At 41.7% G+C, this 19,204-nt stretch overlaps 1 protein-coding gene across 1 annotated transcript in view; it reads right to left on the bottom strand.

Annotated features, from left to right (window-relative positions):
• Window positions 1-4,218, bottom strand: part of RSPO2 (R-spondin 2) — a 201,574-nt gene extending 197,356 nt beyond the window's left edge. Inside the window, exon 1 of the mRNA XM_007934773.1 lies at window positions 4,125-4,218. Within this exon, the coding sequence (XP_007932964.1) occupies window positions 4,125-4,218 (94 nt within the window). The remainder of the gene's footprint in view (window positions 1-4,124) is intronic.
• Between the last annotated feature and the right edge of the window lie 14,986 nt (window positions 4,219-19,204).

The raw sequence follows: 19,204 nt of genomic DNA, 5'->3' as shown, positions 1-19,204 counted from the left end.
AAGAAAAAAAAAAAAACACGTTTATGTTGCAAAGTTAAACATCACATCAGCTTTTCTGAAATACTTTGGAACCTAAAAGAGCTAGCATACAAAATGTATTTTGAAACTTTTTCATTTGAGTGTAGGTTAATATGTTCCATGTGCCATTCTGTATTTTGAAAGATCACCAGAAGAAATAAACTATTATTAAAAGTTCTTACAAAAACAAGTATCTCCAAATTTCTTCATTGATGTTTTCAAAATAAAAACCAATTAATTTAGTCCTATCAGTTTTAAAAGAAAACGTTTATTTTTTTCCCCAACCTCTATTGCCAGAAAAACACCACACTATTTGTCATAAACACTTCAGTTTCATGGGATAAGCCAAATCTAATCTTATGAAAATTAGGTCTCATGGAGGAAACTTGAGAATGGAAAAGGCTACACTGGGAAACACTTGTCATACCACACCCCCTACTCGCAGACCACCACAAATACCAATTAGATGTTTAGGAGCCTTGCTGCTTGTAAGGAGTTTTATCAATATGTTATCGTAATTTCTTGGTTAAAATGTGATTAGGAATTTAAACAGAATTATAAAATTAAATCACTACATATCAAGTTCAAGAAATTCCAGAAAGACCATAATAAAGTTATGATTAGTCAATCCACCTCTAAGTAATTCAGCCTGAAATGTGGCTTACACTGGTCCAAAAACGAAGTGAATAATCCCATTTATCATTCAAATAAACCTTAAGAGATTTCAAGAAAGATACAATAATGCTTGTATCTTTGAAGGGGCCTCAAGGCCCCAATGAGTCCTACTACTATTACCTTGTAAACGAAACACTAGTGGTCAATCAGCTTTTCCAAAAAGTAGCAAGTTTCTTAAGTGATTAACAAAAGATTATTGCCACCAGAGCTCATTCGTGACTATCAAGGGAATTTCTAATTCATGATTTTGCTTTGAAAAGAAAGGGTCCAAAGAGTGGTAGGTAACTATTGTTGTTGCTTATGTCGTCTTCCTCATACAATGTTTTTCCGAAAGCAAGAAAGGTTGATGTTCTATTTTCTCAGTTCTCTGGCTATAGTTTTATAGTTTGAAATAAAACATAGAGTTAAATGATATATTTGCTCTCTATTCCAGACTGGATGCAATTGATTTTAACTGACTAAATTATCTGATCTCTGCCAAGAATTTTATTTCATTAAGAAAATGATATTATGGAGCATCTGAGATCATAGAGCAGACTAAACATTATGCCAAAGGAGTTCTGAGAATGCGCCACAGTGAAGGTTTGATTATTTGCAGATGGAATATGAAAAAAAGAAAAAGGTCCCAGGCATAAGCCTACCAACCCTGGTACCACTGCTGCCTACAGCCGAGCACAAAGCCAAGAAAATAACTGAGCTTCTAAGCTACAACACCTTCTCTTTTTCAAGTCCTAATCACTTTGCTTTCTAGAAAGTAATATTTAACTGCCACTATCCAAAACAAAGAGGAAAAAGGAAATGTTGGTACCACAATAGGCCCTAACATGTCAACTGTCACTGCTGACATGATTTGGCGAGTAGTCAAGCATTCACCAAGGAACTAATTTAAATCAGTCTCCTTCGGGAAAGCCAATTGTTTGGTACCACAACAATTGGTGTAGGATCAATCAGTGGACATGAGATCAATTAAAACCAGCTTAAGTTTGTGAAGAGGGACAATTCACACAACTTGAGTTAGATCTCTATTCATTTCAATACTCTCACAATGCAATCCTTAAATTTCCTTGCAAAGCAGAAAAGCTACTATCACCCTACACTGTCTAGCCAGTCCTTTAAGTAGTTCCACTTTTAATTAAAAACACAGTACACCCTTTGTTGGCACAATGTGGTCACTTTTAAGGACCAGTTATTTTAGCCAGAACTTGGGATTTGGAAAGGGACATCTGTTGAGAAAGAAAAATATATATATTTTTGATACATTTTTTTAAACAATCTTACCAATTTACATGCACTTAAGAGCATTTGCATTTTATTAAAAAGAAAGATTGGTTTGGCAGAAGTTACCATTGCACTCTTTAGAACTGGGTTTGTAAATGTCAGCGCTTCGGGATGTGGATGGTAATTGCTACAAGAAATTTTGCTTAAGCAAGCTTTGAAACAAGTAGATTTTACCTCCCATACCTAAGAAGGCATAAGCAGACTGTGGAGATGGCACTGCTCCGAACTGTGTGCAGTATCGCCTCTGGCCGCAGGAGTGCTGTCACGTCATTCTCTATCCAACAGCCATCTCCACATTCAGTTCTATTAAAACAGTGGGCTTGGTTCACCTCCGCTCAACCTCGCCTGGACTGGCAGTGTGGATCAGAAAACCAGCACTGAATTAGTATGTCACCTAATAAGCAGACAAGAACTTGGCAAAGGGTTTTTATTTCTATATTTCATAAACTTTAAGCACTTTAGCTTCACAACCAAACAGATTGCAGCTTTGCTTATAAGAGCGGGAAGGGCCTCTCCAAACACTTTTGACCACAGTGTAATCCAAAATTGTGGCTCTGCCAAATAATACCTCGAAAGAAAATACTGGGGTGGAGAAAAGAGGTAGTTGGGAGGCGAGGAAAATGGGAAGGAGGGGATGGAAAGCGACTTTTCCAGGGCAGATACCAGAATCAAACTCTCATGGCATCTGGGAATAAATTTCCCCTTAATATTTCTACGTAGAACAATTTCTGAAAATAAGAAGTATTTTTCAAAGGAAAGGAGATAGTAACAGAGAGGAAAGGCAGGGGGCCTCTGTCTTATGAACTGCGAATCCGCAATGGAGAGCAATGGAGGTTACAAAAGTCACAAGTCACCAGATATCTGGGGCTCTGCCCTGGGCCCACAACCTCCAGTCCTGCCAAGAGGTGGGAACAGCTTAATGATGTCTCAAAAAGCCATCAAGAACTTAGAGTGTGATAAGCTTTCTCCAAAATCTGAATGGAGATTTCCATATGGAAAACGAGTTATAAACAAATCATCTTACAGGTCAAGCGAGACATTTATATCTTAGCAAAGTAAGTATCTATTAATCTCCCGACAAATTGCAACTGCGCAAAAATCCAAATGACTGGATAAAGACAGGGCTCACCAGATGCCTACAAGGGGCTGCTGCGCACCTTTCGTAAGCCAGTAATGCAGCGGGGGTGTTTGTGTGTGTATCAAGGTGCAGGTTTTAAATCGTCAAGATTTAATTGAGTCTCGCAGTCCTTCTAAAATGTGATTGGATTTGCTGCAACCCCAGCAAGACCCAGAGAAAGAAATACGAGCGCAGTCAATCTGCAGGAAAGCTAGCTCTCTGAAATCTTTCTGGAGGCTTCAACTCTCCTTTCCTGCTGCGCACACAAGTGATGAAGAGGGCGGTGAAAAAGCCGCAAGTGAATTTCATTGGGAACATAAACCACTCACCGAAATTAGTGCTTCCGAGGAGGCAAATCGAGTCGTTCTCTAAACATCACTTTACAGGCGAGCGCTTCCCCGAAAAGTAGCGCATTTAGATGCAGCTCAATTGGTAAAGTTCAATAAAGTAGATCACCCCATCTGGTCTCAGGTTTTTATGGGACAGTGTTGCCCTTTCCCTGGAAATGCCGGTCCTCCACCTCGACTTGGTACCCATCCTCAGTTCCCAAACACACACACACAATACGAGGGGCCAGGCCCACGACGATTTGGTACAGGATTTGGGGGACAACGTGGGTGGGGTAGGGAAAGACATACTGGGTGCAAGGGAGATAGTTTAAAGAACAAAACTAAAGAAAACAAGAGCGTGAGAAATATTTAAAGAAAAAAAAAAAAGGCCAGATAAGAAATGCGCTCCAAAGCGAGAAGAGTTTAAGTGGAGGTGCTGCCGAGAACGTGGGTGTGGACCGCAAGATTTCCACCAGAACGCCAGCGGGACGCCCGGCTCGTGCTGCTCGCTGCGCGTCACGCTTCAGCTCGCCGGGCCGACTGGCGACTGCTCAGCGGGGCCAGGAGAGTGGGGGTGGCGTGAAAGAGCGAGAGTGGAGGGCACGGTCCAGCCAGGCTGGGACTCCGGGCGCCCCGGGGCAAATGAGCGCCGCACCCCCCGCCTGCACCCTCGGGCCTCCACGCGCCTCCGACAGAGTCGAACCCACCTCGCTTGCTGCGTCTCCATCGACTGCCTTGGCAGTGGCTGTAATCCATACAGTTCAGGATGATAAGGGCAAAAGAGAAGAGGCGAAACTGCATCTGGGCGGTCGGGTGGAGCAGACACGTCTCTCAAAGTCGGGGAACTGTAGGGCTCCTCCGAGGAGCCAGCCGAGCTGCTGGATAGGACGCAGAGGGAGAGGCGCCACTAGCCCAGGGGGCGCTTGGGTCAGTTCAACAGGACAGCATCTCTCCGCCGCGAACCTGTGAGACGAGGGGGCGAGAAACAGAGTGGGTGGAGGGTAAAGCGAGCGGGGGGAGGCTGCTGCGCCGTCGGGAGTCCTAACTTAAAGAAGAAGCGGGGAGCCCACAGCCTGGTTTAACCCAGCGCACAGCTGCGGCGACTTGGAGAGGAAGGTGATTATCATCAGTGAATGAGCAACCTCTCCCGAGCTCTAGGCTTGGACAGGGGAAATGGCATTGTGCCGGCGCTCGGGATAAGGAAAGAACCCCCAGGCACCAACGGCGCAGAGTTAAAAGAGCTCTCTTTTGGCCCCTTGGGCCCCACGGTGGGGTCCCCGAGCGTCGCGGTGGCGGCCGGGCGCGGGTTGTGTACCGTGCGCACGTACGTCTCCGGCGGCGCGGCGTGCCTAGGAGCTGCGCTCCATTTCGGGATCAGAGGCGAGCTGCCTAGCTAGCACGTGGGCAGAGGAAAAGTTTGCCGAAAGGTGCGGGTGGCGCCTGGCAGCTCCGGGATTCCGGCGGCTGCCGTGGGGTCTGCGTGCGCGGAGGGTTCGCAGGACCGGCGGCGCTTGGCAGGAGCGCGGCGAAACCAGGGCGGGCGCGTCCGCAACTGCTGGGATGCCGCGTCCCCGCCGGTGAGTCCGAGCCCCAGCGGGGGACGTGCCCGCTCTCGCTCTCTGCGTCCCTAGCCAATCCAGCCGTTTCCCGGGCTCTCTTTCCACCTCACGGCTAAGGTCAAGGTTTCTGTCTCTCCAAGCTGGAAAAGACAACGTCCCCGGGCGGCCGCGGGGCTGTGGCGAGCGCAATTTCCAATGGAGATGCAGACGGGCTGAGGCTCAGGATGCTTCTATAAGTAGGTGGTGCTGTGGTCCAAAGCATCTAAATCTAGGCTGCCGCGGAGTTCCTGGGTCCTAAAGCCAGAAAGGCTCGGGTTTCCCTGAGGTCCTAAAGAACGCTGACCGCTTGTAGCGAGCCCAACCCCAGGCATATCCCCTCTGGGCTTTCCTGGCGGGGATGGGTAAATTGAAGGGTAGCTGGCGTGGGTGCGCCCCCTGCCTGTGCTGGAGCCCGGAGCCTCACTGTCTTCATCCCCAAGGCGTCCTCTTAGGCGCTCAGTGGTCGGTTCCCAACCTCAGCGCCACTTTCTTGCGGGAAGATCTGACTGACAGCCTCTCTAAGCCCTGCCTGACAGGCAGAATTTAAATATGAGCTGCCTCCCCAAAAATGCCACACCTCTAATTCATAACTTGGCGCTTTGTTTTATAGGAAGGTCTGTTAGCGAGGCTGAGATTAGAGCACACTCTCAGTATAGGAAGTGAAAAGTGGATTTCCAACAGCTTTTGCTTATCCTTAAAAATGTTATTTCTTAACTTTGTTTCTCATCCAGGAAACCATACAAAAATCTGTGATCCCTTGGTTGCGTTCCTAAAGGAATTGAGGCTTTTCTTCTTTAAAGAAAAGCCTGCTTTCCTCTAAAGTAGTTCTCATTCCCATCCATCCTCCTCCCTTCGGCCCTTCCAAGTCTCAAATTTAACTTTAAGTACCTTGGGTATAGGGAAATACTCTTTTAAATTACATTAAATGTATTGACGCTACTCGATTCCAGTCTGGTGAAATCGTCTGTCCTGAATTCATTACTGCAGAAAAGAATGTACACCTCTCCTCACTTATCAGCTATCTGGACATTTCATATTTACAACACTAGTAAAAAAAAAATCTACTAAGGGCATTAGTTTTGTACTAGGTGAGAGTAATGCTGGCTGTGATGGTTAAGGTTATGTGTCAGCTTGGCTGGACCATGTCAGTGATTTGGCAGTTATGCAATGATGTAATTTGCCAGTTATGTAATGATTTAGTAGTCATCCTCCATTTTTGCGTAACACTGCATGATGATCTGGTCTTTGGAAATTAGCCATGTCAATAAATGAGGAGTGGGTGTATTTGCTCCTTAGGCAAAAGGTAAGGTTTTATACTGCTAATGATGGCCTGGGAGCTCTGGTGGCTAGTGCCTAAAGCATGTGACTGCTAACCAGAAGGTTGGCAGTTCAAACCCACCAACCACTCCTGGGAAGAAAGGTTGGGCAATCTACTACTTCCGTAGAGATACCTGTTCAGAAACCCAGAGGGGTCACGATGAGTCATATCAACTCCATAGCAGTAAATTTGGTTTTGGAAAAATGGCCTAAAATGTTTCTATAAATATCCTCATATTCTGTTAGCATGGTATACTATTTAAATTCCCTTTTCTGTGCCTCCAGTTTCAGAAGTTGTTCATAAATTTGGCAACTTGAGGTGATTATAGAGACATAATAGGAATCAATATTAGAATAATAATGTTTATTGACTCTCATTATTGCATATACATACTGTTCTACAAGTATTACTATTACACAGCAATACCTATGTGCAACAATTTCAGTGAATTTTCTTTTATCTATGCCTGAGAACCTCCAAGTAAATCTGAGTTGAATTTATCAGTCCCATTTCATAGTAAGAAAATCCAGCCCCAGAAACTAGCCCATAGTGCACAACATTGCAGAAACTATGAATCCATCTTTGCCTTCGGGATCCTTGATTTTTATCACAGGCTGTAGAGAAGATCAGCACATTGGCTTAATGACTTGAAATCTGAGTGAATAGCATCCTCCAGCATCATGAATACCACTTCCCCTGGACACGCTCATACAAGTACACACCAAATTTAACCCACCAGCCGCCCTGCAGAAGAAAGATGAGGCCATCTGCTTCCAGATAGATATACAGCCTAGGAAACCCAGCAGGAGTTGCTATGAGTCAAAATGAACTCAATGGCAGTGAGTGTAGAAGAATCAGATCCACAGAAGAAAAAAGTCTTCTCTTAATAAGCTTCCTGTTTTCATGTATAGTTTTGAAATCCATTCAAGATCAAAGATTATCAGTGTCTTTTAAGATATTCAAGAGCAAAAAATAAGCACAAAACTAAGCAAATTCAGCTCTATCGTTAACCACCTATATTGCTTTGGCCAATTCTCTGGATCTCCATTTCTTTTAGCAGTATTTTCAGGAACTTAGACCAAGGTTCCTCTCCCCTTTACCGTGTTCTAGCCACTCCTCAGAAGGAAGATTGGGCAATCTACTTCTGTAGAGATACTGCCTTGGAAACCCAAGGAGGGGTCTCTGTGAGTTGAATTGACTCCATGGCAGTGAGTTTGGTTTGGTGTTTTTTTTTTTTTTTTTTTTTTTTAGTTTGCAATCATATTTCTATTTCCATCAGAAAGTGTGCTATCAGGTTTAACAAGTGTCAAGACAAACTCATCAGTGAAGGCTTCTCCATGTGGAAATATAAGAGTTAGCTACTGTTATTTAAACTCAGACCACTTTCAACATTTCTCTTCAAAGATAACTTCCCAGTTTCTAATCAATTGGGTTGCACAGTTTGGATTTTTTTTTTTTTTTAAACCCAGATACCTTCTTCAGTTTAGTAAACCCCTCTTGTTGTTGTTGTTGTTGTTATGTGCCATCGAGTCGGCCCGACTCATACTAGACCCATTTTATGAGGTGGGGGGGGGGCGGTGATTAACAGCAACACTTCTGTGGAAGATTGGTTAGTGCATTTATGGCCTGGAAGATTTTATCTTAAGAAAACATAAAGAAATGTTCAGGTTTGTCATGCATAAACTCATTTAGTTTATTGCAAGGCCATCATGGCATGGCACACAAACAAGACCACGGAATTAACAATTACAATCAAGGGTTAGAATCCAAATATTTAGACTTTAGATTTCCTGAACAAGTTGTCTTGGGAGGAAGACTTGACCCAGCTTGGATTCAGAGGAGGCCCCCATAGCTAAGGTCCAAGGTCAGATGTGGTGGGTAGTGTCTCAGAGGGCTCTTGGTCTTTAGAGAGAGTGACAGTCAAACATTTTGCCACTCTCTTCTCTCAGTGAGTGAGCAGAAATTCAGGATGTATATGTGATTTTCTCACCTTGCCTTCACACAGTGAGGGCCAGGTGATACCCTGCTTAACCCAGAGTAATGTTCTACATTGTTTCATCAAGGTGGCCAGATGGTGTGATGTTGCATCATTCTTCAAGATTGGAGATTAAGGAGTTGTTTATGACATACTTATGTCTCATGGCCACCATATAGATATAAAGCTACATGCTACATTTCTTTAATCACGGCATACAGGTGTGTGGCTATCTTATAGAGGTTGTTTATTGCATACCTCACACACTTCTATTTTTCTAAGTTCAGAAATTCTCTGTTTCTAACTTCACATTAGAAGTGACTCCCATATGGAAATACAGAAAGCATCTATGATAATCATATGTAATTGGAAAGCACTACAGGATCTTATGTGATCTGAGAGTAGTGTAGGGTCATATGCAATTTGAGAACATTACAGAAGCATACATGCTAGTTTAAAAAACAAGAAACAGCTCTGAAAAAACAGAAGATTCCTGAGTCCTTTCTTCTTGTGCTCACTCCTTGTCTCTGCTTTTTTAAAAGATACCACTAAAGCTAAAAAACCTAAGTCACACTTAGTTTGTGGGGTACTAAGAGTCTCACACTTCTTTGGAGCAAATTTGTTAATGACACAAACTTTCTTTCACCATTCACTGAATATTTCTCTTGATTTCAAGAACCCAGGAATGTGCTTGCTACTAAAAAATGTAACCCTAACAGATCCTAAACTATCATTAACTTTAATCCCATATCTCTGCTTCTTTTCATTTCTAAACTCTGAATGTGGTGGTGTTGGAGCTCAGAGATCACAGTTTCTCCATTTTGGAACCTGATGTACTTTTTCCGTAAACTGGGTTTAGACATGGTGCTTTCATTAAACTAGCTTGGTAAATAGACACGTGCCTGGTGTTTGTTTACCGGGAAGCATAGTGATAAGACTGACTCCCTAAGACTCAATGATAATAGAGAAGGTTAACTGAGGACACGGGATGAGCATGATGTTATCAACGGGAAGGAAGCATTCTTTCTACTTTACTTTTCTTCAACCTATAATGCTTTCATATAGTTCAAAATTTAACCCTTACAAAAGGCTGTACAGACCCATTCACAGATAACACGATTATTTACATAGAAAGCCCCAGAGACTCCAAAAAAAAAGCTACTGAATTTAATGGAAGGATTCAGCAAAGGGCAGGGTACAAGATCAACAGAACAAAAGTCAATTGGGTTTCTTTCTACTAACAAGGAGAACTCCAAAAAGGAAATCAATAAAATAATACCATTTACAATACCCCTCAAAAGGACAAAATACCTAGGAATAAACCTAACCAGAGATGTAAACTACCTATGCAATGAAAACTATAAAACACTACTGCAGGAAACTAAAAGTGACTTTCATAAATGGAAAAACATTTCATGATCATCAATTGGAAGACTTAACATTGTAAAAATGTCAATACTGCCCAAAGCAATCTATAGACATAATGCAATCCCAATCCAAATTCCAACATCTTACTGAAATGGAAAAACATAATCAACATAATTTGTAAAGGAAAGAGATCCTGAATAGGCAAAGCAACATTGAAGGAGACCAAGTAGGAGGCCTCACACTCCTTGATCTTAAAGCATACCATTCCTTGATCTTAAACCATATTGTGCCCACAGTAATCAAAACAGCCTGGTACTGGTTCAATGACAGACTCATAGACCGATGCAATAAAATTGTGAATCCAAAAGCAAATCCATCGATCTATGTGAAGCTGGTTTTCCACAAGGAATCAAAATCCATTCAATGGGGACGAAGCAGTGTCTTTAACAAATGGTGCTGGCAAAGCTGAATATTTGTTTGCACAAAAATAAAACAGGAGCCATACCTCACATCATGCACAAGAATCAAAGACTTAAATGTTAAACTTAAACATGTAAAGTCCTTGCAATCTAATCTAGGGACAAAACTATGGGACCTAATTTTTTTTTCAGTAGTAGATGACCAAACACAACTACAAATGCATGCGCAACAGAAGACAAGTTAGATAACTGACACTTGCTAAATATTCAATACTTTTGCTCATCAAAAACTTTATCAAAAGAGTAAAAGAGAACCAATGGATTGGGAAAAATCTCTGAAAATGATGTATCTGATACTGTTAATGGCTAAAATATATAGAAAACTTCAACAACTCAACAAACAGCGCAATTAAAAATGGGCAAAGGATATGAACAAACACTTCACCAAAGAAGACATTCAAGTGGCCAACACACACATGAAAAGATATTCGTTAGCATTAGTCATCAGGGAGTTGCAAATCAAAACTACAGTGAGATACCATTTCACCCCTGCAAAAATGCACTGATCAAAAAAACAAAACAACAAATGCTGGTGAGGTTGCAGGGAGATTGGAACCCTGTTATAATGCTTGTGATATTGTAAATTGGTTCAACTACTATGCAAAACAATGTGGTACTTCCTCAGAAAGCTAGAAATAGAGATACCCTATGATCTACTGATCCCACTCCCAGGTATATACCCTCACAACCGAACTCACTGCCATCAAGCCGATTCTGACTCATAGTGACCCCCATTGGATTTCCAAGGCTATAAATCTTTATAGAGGCAGACTGCCTCATCTTTTTTCCGCAGAGTGGTTGGTGGGTTCAGAGCACCACCTTTTGGTTAGCAGCCAAATACCTTAACCACTACACCAACAGAGCTCCTAGAACCAGGCAACCTATTGTCATCAAGTCATTTCCAACTCATGGCTACCCCCATTGGGTTTCCAAGGCTGTAAATTTTTATGGAAGTAGATTGCCTCATCTTCCTCATTGGAGCAGCTGGTATTTGAACCACTAACCTACTGGTTAGCAGCCAAATGCCTTACCCACTACGCCACCAGAGCTTCGAACCACAAAAAAATGTCACTGAAAAAGAGAAGTATAATCTTCCTGATTTTTACTATACATCCAAAAATATTTGATGTTTATCAAGCAAATGTGTGCGTGAGTCTAATGTTCTTTCTTCTCTTTTTCATGCAAGTAGAACAGTGTATTCACTAATCTTTTCCTAGGTTTTTTTTGTTTTTTCATACATCTTTGAGTTCATTCTGCATCAGTTCATAAAGAACTTCCTTGTTCAGTTTTTACAACCACATATCATTTCATTTTCATTGTATTGGTGCATTCTAATGTGTTTGGCCAGCTCCCTTCTGATAGCCATTCATGGCCTTTTTCTTCTTTTTTTGTTGTAAGCAGTGTTTCAATTAACAAACTGGACCATTTCACTTTTGTCTACATTATCAATTTCTAAAGATAGAAAAGTTGGATCAAACATTGGAATATGTATGTGTGTTTGTGTGTGTGTACCAACTGAAAAAACAAACTCACTATTTTTTAGTCAATTCCAAGTCATAGTGAGCCTATGTGACAGAGTAGAATTGGCCCGTAGGCTTCCCAAGGCTATAAATCCTTACAGAAGCAGACTATCATATCTCTCTTCCATAAAGCGGTTGGTAGGTTCAAAGACCAACATTTGGTTAGCACCAAAACACTTAACCACTATGCCACCAGGGCCTACATACATATGTGTGTGTGTGTGTGTGTGTGTGTATATATATATAACAACAACAACAAAAAAAAAAACTCATTGTCGTCGAGTTGGATCTGACTCATAACAACCTCTCCTTGGGTTTCCGAGGCAGTATCTCTACAGAAGTAGATTGCCCAATCTTCCTTCCGAGGAGTGGCTGTTGGATTTGAACTGCCGGCCTTCTAGTTAGCAGTCAAATGCCTTAGGCACTATGCTACCAGAGCTCCTGTGTGTATATGTATATGGTGTATGTGTGTATGTGTGTATATGTGTGTGTGTATGAATAGATATATGCATCTTAATTTGCTTTCCATAGATGTTCTATCAAGTTACAGTGTATGAGAGTGCCTGTTCCCTTATACATTAGCCAACACTTATTGGTCTTTGAAACTTGCAGGCAAAAAGTATATCTTAATAAAGTTATAACTTGTATTTATTTTAAATGTAAGTGTACATCTTTAATATGCTCGGGCTATTTATATATATTTCCTTTAACATGATCCCTCTGGAGATATCATTTGCCTCTTTTTCTATTGTATTCTGGGTATTTATTTTTGCTATGTAGAATACACATATATAGATACTATCTTTCATTATTTGAGTTGCAAATATTTTCTCAGTTTATGATTTGTCTCAACTTTTCTTGTGATGTCTTTTACTATGCAGAAAATTGTCGATTATTTTTATATAGTTAAATTTGTCAGTCTTATCATTTATAGCTTGTGCTTGTGTCAAACTCGTAAAAGCTCTTCCTGTGCCATTTTAAATTTTTTTCATTTTGGGGTTTTTGAATACATTTTTTCAGTGTTGAAAACCATAGGATACTAGTGATTTGATGACTGTATACGTGAGGTGTGGAAGCTCCTTTTGGCCTTTGGTTATGGTCCTGAGTACCAGGTCACACTTGAGGCCGGTAAGTGGGAGATGACCAGCCTGAGTGCTAACCTGGGTGCTTTATGGTAACTAAGCCTTGGGGGGCTTGATGGAATCAGTCATGACTATGTTGTGAGGCATGATGTAATCCATTGAAGAGCACATGAACTGACTGGAAGCTCTGAGCCCTGGAACTTAGACTGAGCTTGAAGGTTGGAGGGAGTGAACCTCTGCTTTAGGGAGGGTAGGTCTATCCCGTGGGGGTCATGGAATTCTCTGCTTGAACTCTGTGCTCCTGGACCCATCCTATGAGTTTCATCATTTGTATCCTTTTTGGTTATAATAAATCAGTAGCTGTAAATACAGATGCTACTCTGTGAATTCTTGAGTCATTTCAAGGAATTACTGAACCCACAGAGGTAGTGGAATCCAGCATGTTAGAAGTTAGAGGAGAGGAGATCTTGAACTTGTGACTGGAATCCCAAAGGGGTAGTGGGAAACCAGGCCTGAATCTGTAACCAGCAGGGCAGAATACTGGGACATTGTGTAGACTTGCTTAGCTTGTGCCCAGCATCTGCGTATATGGAAGCCTAAAAGGGACAGCATCCCTTTCTCTGGTGAACCTCCATCCTACTTCCAGGTGGTGACGTAGTGCCTAAGGCATTTGACTGCTAACCAGAAGGCTAGCAGTTCAAACCCACCAGCTTCTCCTAGGAAGGAAGGTTGGGCAATCTACTTCTGGAGTGATACCGCTTCGGAAACCCAAGAAGGGGTCGCTATGAGTGGGGTCCGACTCGATGGCAATATACACCTACAGGGTGGCCAGAGGCCAGAGAGTGTGCCACTGGACTGGCTGGCACAGCGATGCAGAAATGCGAAAGTGAGAACTGCACCCATTTCCATTGGGATTTGAATTCCTGCTGAGCCTGACCACATGGTTAGCAGTGAAAGTGGGAGGGCCCGCTTGGGCCCTTATTTACTAGTGTAGTATAACAGGGGTTACAGTATAATAGGTTTGAATTTTTCTAAATCTTTCCTAAGTTGGTATTTACGTTTAAAAAGTTAGCTCTGAGTCTCCTTTTAATTAGCTAATTTATTTGATGTTCTTTATCTTTTATGTTATCTAATATTCATAGTCTCAGATTTAAAGTTTCCCACAATCCTTTTACTCATTGTTGATATTTGTTGATGTTATACTCACACTTCCAGTCTAGAATTTATCCTTTAATTACTTTGGAAAAAATTATGGCATTTTTTGCCATTGGGTCACTATTGATTGTATAATTCTTCCTGTTAAATATAAGCAGAATGTCCATTTTGCTAGTTGCATGTGATAGCCTATGTTCATTTATAGTATTTTGTAAGAAGCAATTAAATTAATTAATATGAAAGATCTTCAACAAGGTCACTGACCAGTCCTTATCCAGGCTAATTTGGTTGTTTTAAAAGGCAACACCATAATCACTTATTTAACATCGGAAAAATGTGTAAATATTTGACTCCTCCAAATGTTAGTGCTGTGTTCTGCCATTTGAGACCTCTTCTGTAGACTCTGTGATAAGGCAAAGTTCTCGATTTGTTCTTCATCCCCATGGAAGAGATCCAGGATCTTTGTTGACTTCAAAGGAAGTCCAACTCAGATCAGCTCAAAAGAGAAAACTCCAGACCTAACATTAAGTTTTAAAAGTATTTCCCTTTTCTAATCTTGTGTGCCTTGAACCCTTCTGAACTAGAGTCATGGGTGTCGTTTACATTCTTTTTTATGTGACTGTCATTGCTGGGAGGAAGTGTAGCTACACCCTGTTAACAACAGGAGGTACATAAAGATTCACAGCTATTTTAAGAATTAGATGCAATTTTCATTAATATCCACAGAATGCCTGTTTTCACTATGCTTATGGACTGGTCATTCCCAAGAGCAGGAAATATCCTCCCAAGAACTTTTTTCAGTCTTTGTATCCTATACAGATACACCTCTCCTGAACAATTGGTTTGTCTTCAACACATCCTCTTACTGTTCAGGAGCAAATTTGTAGCTCATACTCAGAAAGTGTATAAGACTTTATTGCATGAATCTGGTTCCTTGCTTGATTTTGTGTTTTTACCTATATTTCCCCTTTGTCCTATTTTTCCCACTTGTTTTAATTTATTTTATTTTGCAGTATCAAATACATCTCTATAAACCACTGTAACTTTGGAACGATATGGTGAGTAAAATATGATAATAGAAATGCACACACGCACACACACATATAGTTAAAGAAGCTAGCCAGAGTTAAGTGCCTAAGCTAAGCTAAGTGGAGCAGTGCCTAAGGCATATTTGACTGCTAACCAGAAGGTTGGTAGTTCCAACTCACCAGCCACTCTGTGACAGGAAGATGGGGCAGTCTACTTCTATAAAGATTTGCCACCTTGGAAACCTGGAGAGGGTCACTATGAGTTGGAATCAACTTGATGACAGTGGTTTATATATAGTCAGAGAACTAGTGTAGGGAGTCTTCTATTGCTGAGAATGTATATTCTAGCTTTTCATTCCAAACTGTGGAAGTAACCATGGTATCAGATTAGAAACCTCTCTAGGCCCTCTAGGAAACAGACCCAACCCAAAACTTCACTAGTCACTCAATCTTCATAAGTCCCCTACTCTGGAGGACTACATGTGGCATTCTGGGTTATCAAGAACTTAGTGTCAGTTCCGAGTTAGTGTCCAGTAATTCCAAAGAAATCTGCTTATTTTCCATTTCTCGTTATACATTAATCTGAGTAAATGGCTTTAAGTACTAATGGGGAAGGCTAGGAGAAATATTTATAGGGAAGGGTCCTTGCTCAAGAGATGTGGACACCTCTGGAACTGTCATCTGACTCACATTTGGCAATTAGTTAGAGGCTTTGGCTTTCTGTTATGGTGGCTGTGAGATGAAGAAAGCAATCTGGCCTTGTTCTGGGTTTCTGAAAGCTGAACTATATCTGAGGCTAAGGTGTGTGGCCTTACCAGACCAAGAAGGACCTCCTGGTAGTCGAATGTTGACCAGACATGATGATCGTGGCCACCTAGGAGGCTGAGAAGAGCCTAAAATCCTAAAGATCAAACAAGCTTCCTGGTTGGCAAGAACGTTCAGTCTCTAGAAGATTTCACATTCCTGAGGAAATGGAAGCTTCTGACTTGGGCCCCTCCCAGACTTTACCTTATGCATCTTTTCATTGGTATCCTCTATAGACGTATGTTTGTATACTGTCCATGAGATTCTGTGAGTAGTTCCAGTGAACCCAGAGGAGGAATGAGAGCCAGCAGGGGTTGCCATCTGCCTACTTGGCAGTCTGAAGGACTATGTCTTTTCAACTTGTGAGTTTTGGCCTAGCTCTGCATGCCTAGGGTCAGCGAAGGGATACATAGGCAACTAGACTGAAGGATGGTGCCCATCTAACCCACTAGTTTTGGCATACATTGATGATACTTCCTGAATCAGTTTATACTCTGAGGGTTGCTGTTCTAGTTACCTGGTGCCACTCTGACAAGAATAAACCAGAAATGGGATGGCTTGAACAAACAGAAGTTTATTCTCTTACAGTTTAGGAGGCTAGAAGTCCAAGGTCAAAGTGCCAGGCTCTAAGGGCTGTGTGAAAGCACCTCAGCCTTGGGCTTTAGCTCTGCCTCTTGCTCCCGACCCACTGAAGCTAGAGGCATCTCTTCACTCAGGGAGCTACTAGCAGCTGAAGCTAACAAGCCCAAGGTCGACAAAGAAAATGGCACAGTCCTGATGTTACCAAACCACACAGCAGGCCATTCATTCAAGTCCATTTGAAATTCCAAGGTTGGCAGAATATGGCAGGCTGCTGAACAATGACAGGGCTACATGCAGTGTCCAAGTGTGCCATAATCTAGAGACTATCCCCAGGGCTCCTCCTTATATACAGGAAGCAGACCACATCCCAAAGGCAGCTACTCAGCTGCTTGTGATAGATCCCACCATGGAGTTGATTGCCAGTCTCATCATGGGGAGTAACTGCCCAGCCACTCAACCAGGCCCCGCCAAATTGACATACAAATTTAACTACCACAGTTGCCAAATGGTGATTTTCTTACTCCGTTATTTCTTCTACATTTATCAATTGTCATTCAACTGTACAGAAGAGTATTCTCTTTTATTTGATTATTTATATCAGTATAATCCCATTGATTCTTAGTTTGTTCAATGGATTGTATTCTGTTACCACATTTATTTGGATGCTTCCTATGTCCCAAAGTTGGCCAGTGGGAGACTGTTAAGCTGGCTTCTGTGTCCTTGTGACATGTTCCCATCATTCTTTTAGCACATTTTTACTCCACACTCATCTTGTATATTCCCTGTTCCAGCCCTAGAATCAGCCTTTTCTCCAAAGAGCTTTGGGTTTCTTTTAGGGATAATCCTATCTAAAAACCAAGATATATTTGCTCATTGATATTAGACTGTCATAGCATCTATAGCATCTATTCCTTCTCAGCATCAGAGTTAAAATTATGAGTTCACCATGGTACTCCCCATTTCAACACCATAACGTTTATTCTCGCCTTCCTCATGTCTTTATCTGTATCTCCTATTGCAACAGTGGTGAATCTGAATTGGAAAGAAATGAAGCAATTGCTACATTCAGGATTATCAAGAAAACCTTCACAGAGCAGACATTAGGGTTGTGTCTTGAAGGGTGAGTAGGATTTTATCAAAGAAGGAGGAAAGGGCATTTCAGAAAAAAGTTCCAGCAAAAGGAAAACAGAGAGATATAAAAATATATGTTGTTAAATGTCATGGTGTCGGTTTCGATTCATAGTGACTCCAAGTACAACAGATTGAAACACTGCCCAGTTCTGCCACATCAGCTACACTTCACCACCGTCTGACAGTTTGTCATACTGTGTAGTGCTGTGAGGCTGGAAGCTATGCCACTGGTATTTCAAATACCAGCAGTGTCACCACAGTGGACAGATTTCAGCAAAGTTTCCAAGCTAAAACAGACTAGGAAGAAAGATATGGCCAGGTCCACTTCAGAAAAAAATTGGCCACTGAAAACCATAGGAATAGCATAAAAGCAAATAGTTGGCCAATAATTAATGTGTCAGTGGCATAGTGCATGGAGTGGGGAGATTAATGAGGCTTGAGAGTGGCAAAATAGATTGCAGCAAGATTATAAATGCACTGAATTTCTTTGGTAAAGAATGTGAACTTTATCTTGAATTCATTTAGAACATATATATATATTTAAGTTGGGGATGTAAGCAAGTCTCCCTTATGAAGATAGTACATTTGGCAACACTGAGACAACATTGGAGGGAAACCAGTTAAGAGGTTGTTTAAATTGAATGGATGGATGGGAGGAAAGGAGAGAGAAGTAGGAAGGAAGGAAGGAAAGATGGAAGAAATAAAACAACGCAGTGGTAGTGGGAGTCAAGAGAAAGAAAGTTGAGGGTATAGAGAAGGGAAGGGAAAGGGAGAGGATGGTGCTCAAGTTTCTATTTTGGAAGGCTGGGTAAATGTTGATGGTATTACCAAAAATATCTATTCTTGAAGAAGACAGTCTGGAAGAGGGAAAGAGAGAATACAGTTTGGTAAATGTAGAGTTTTAGGGCATGGACAACATCCTGATGGAGATAGTAATCAGCTGGTAAAAATATGGAACCAGAGGACATTACAGAGGTCATGGCTAGAGATATAAATTTGATTATCAGGTACACGTAGAATACAATTGAAGCTATAGGAATGGAAGAGGTTGTCTAGATATGGAGGCAAACATCCGCAGAGAAAATCATGATGGTGAAGAAAACAACATTTAAGAGATCCAGAGGAAGAAAAATGGAGTCGCTGGGTAATGCAAGATTATAAATGCACTGAATTTCTTTGGTGGTGCAGTGCTTAAGGCATTTGACTATTAACCAGAAGGCTGGCAGTTCAAACCCACCAGCCACTCCATAGAAGGAAGATGGAGCAATCTATTTCCGTAAAGATTTGTTGCCTTGGAAACCCAATGGGGATCTTTATGAGTCAGAATTGACTTGATGATGCTGGGCTTGGGTTTTATTGGGTAGTGCAGATGGTTAAGTGCTAGACAACTAACCTAAAGGTTGGTGGTTCAAACCCACCTAGAAGTGCCTTAGAAGTAAAGCCTGGAGATCTGCATCTGAAAGGTCACAGACTTGAAAGCCCTATGAAGTCTCTGCACAGTTGGGGTCATCAGTTGGAATCAACTCAGTGGCAGCTAATAATAACAGAAGAAGAGAATCAACTCAACAGAAAGTGATAAAGGAAGAGAACCCAGAAAACACTGTTGGGGAAAAAAAAAGCCAAAAGGGTCTGGTTGTTTGGGACCACCTAGTTGGTTTCAAGGAGCTCTGGTAGCATAGTGCCTAAGGCACTTGACTGCTAACCAGAAGGCTGGCAGTTCAAACCCACCAGCCACTCCTCGGAAGGA

This window comes from Orycteropus afer, unplaced genomic scaffold (assembly GCF_000298275.1).
Source record: "Orycteropus afer afer isolate SDZICR_OR568_19922 unplaced genomic scaffold, OryAfe1.0 scaffold00021, whole genome shotgun sequence".
In the NCBI taxonomy this organism is placed as follows: Eukaryota; Metazoa; Chordata; class Mammalia; order Tubulidentata; family Orycteropodidae; genus Orycteropus; species Orycteropus afer.
The sequence above is the reverse complement of the archived record's forward strand: the minus strand, read 5'-3'. Positions and strand labels throughout refer to the sequence as shown.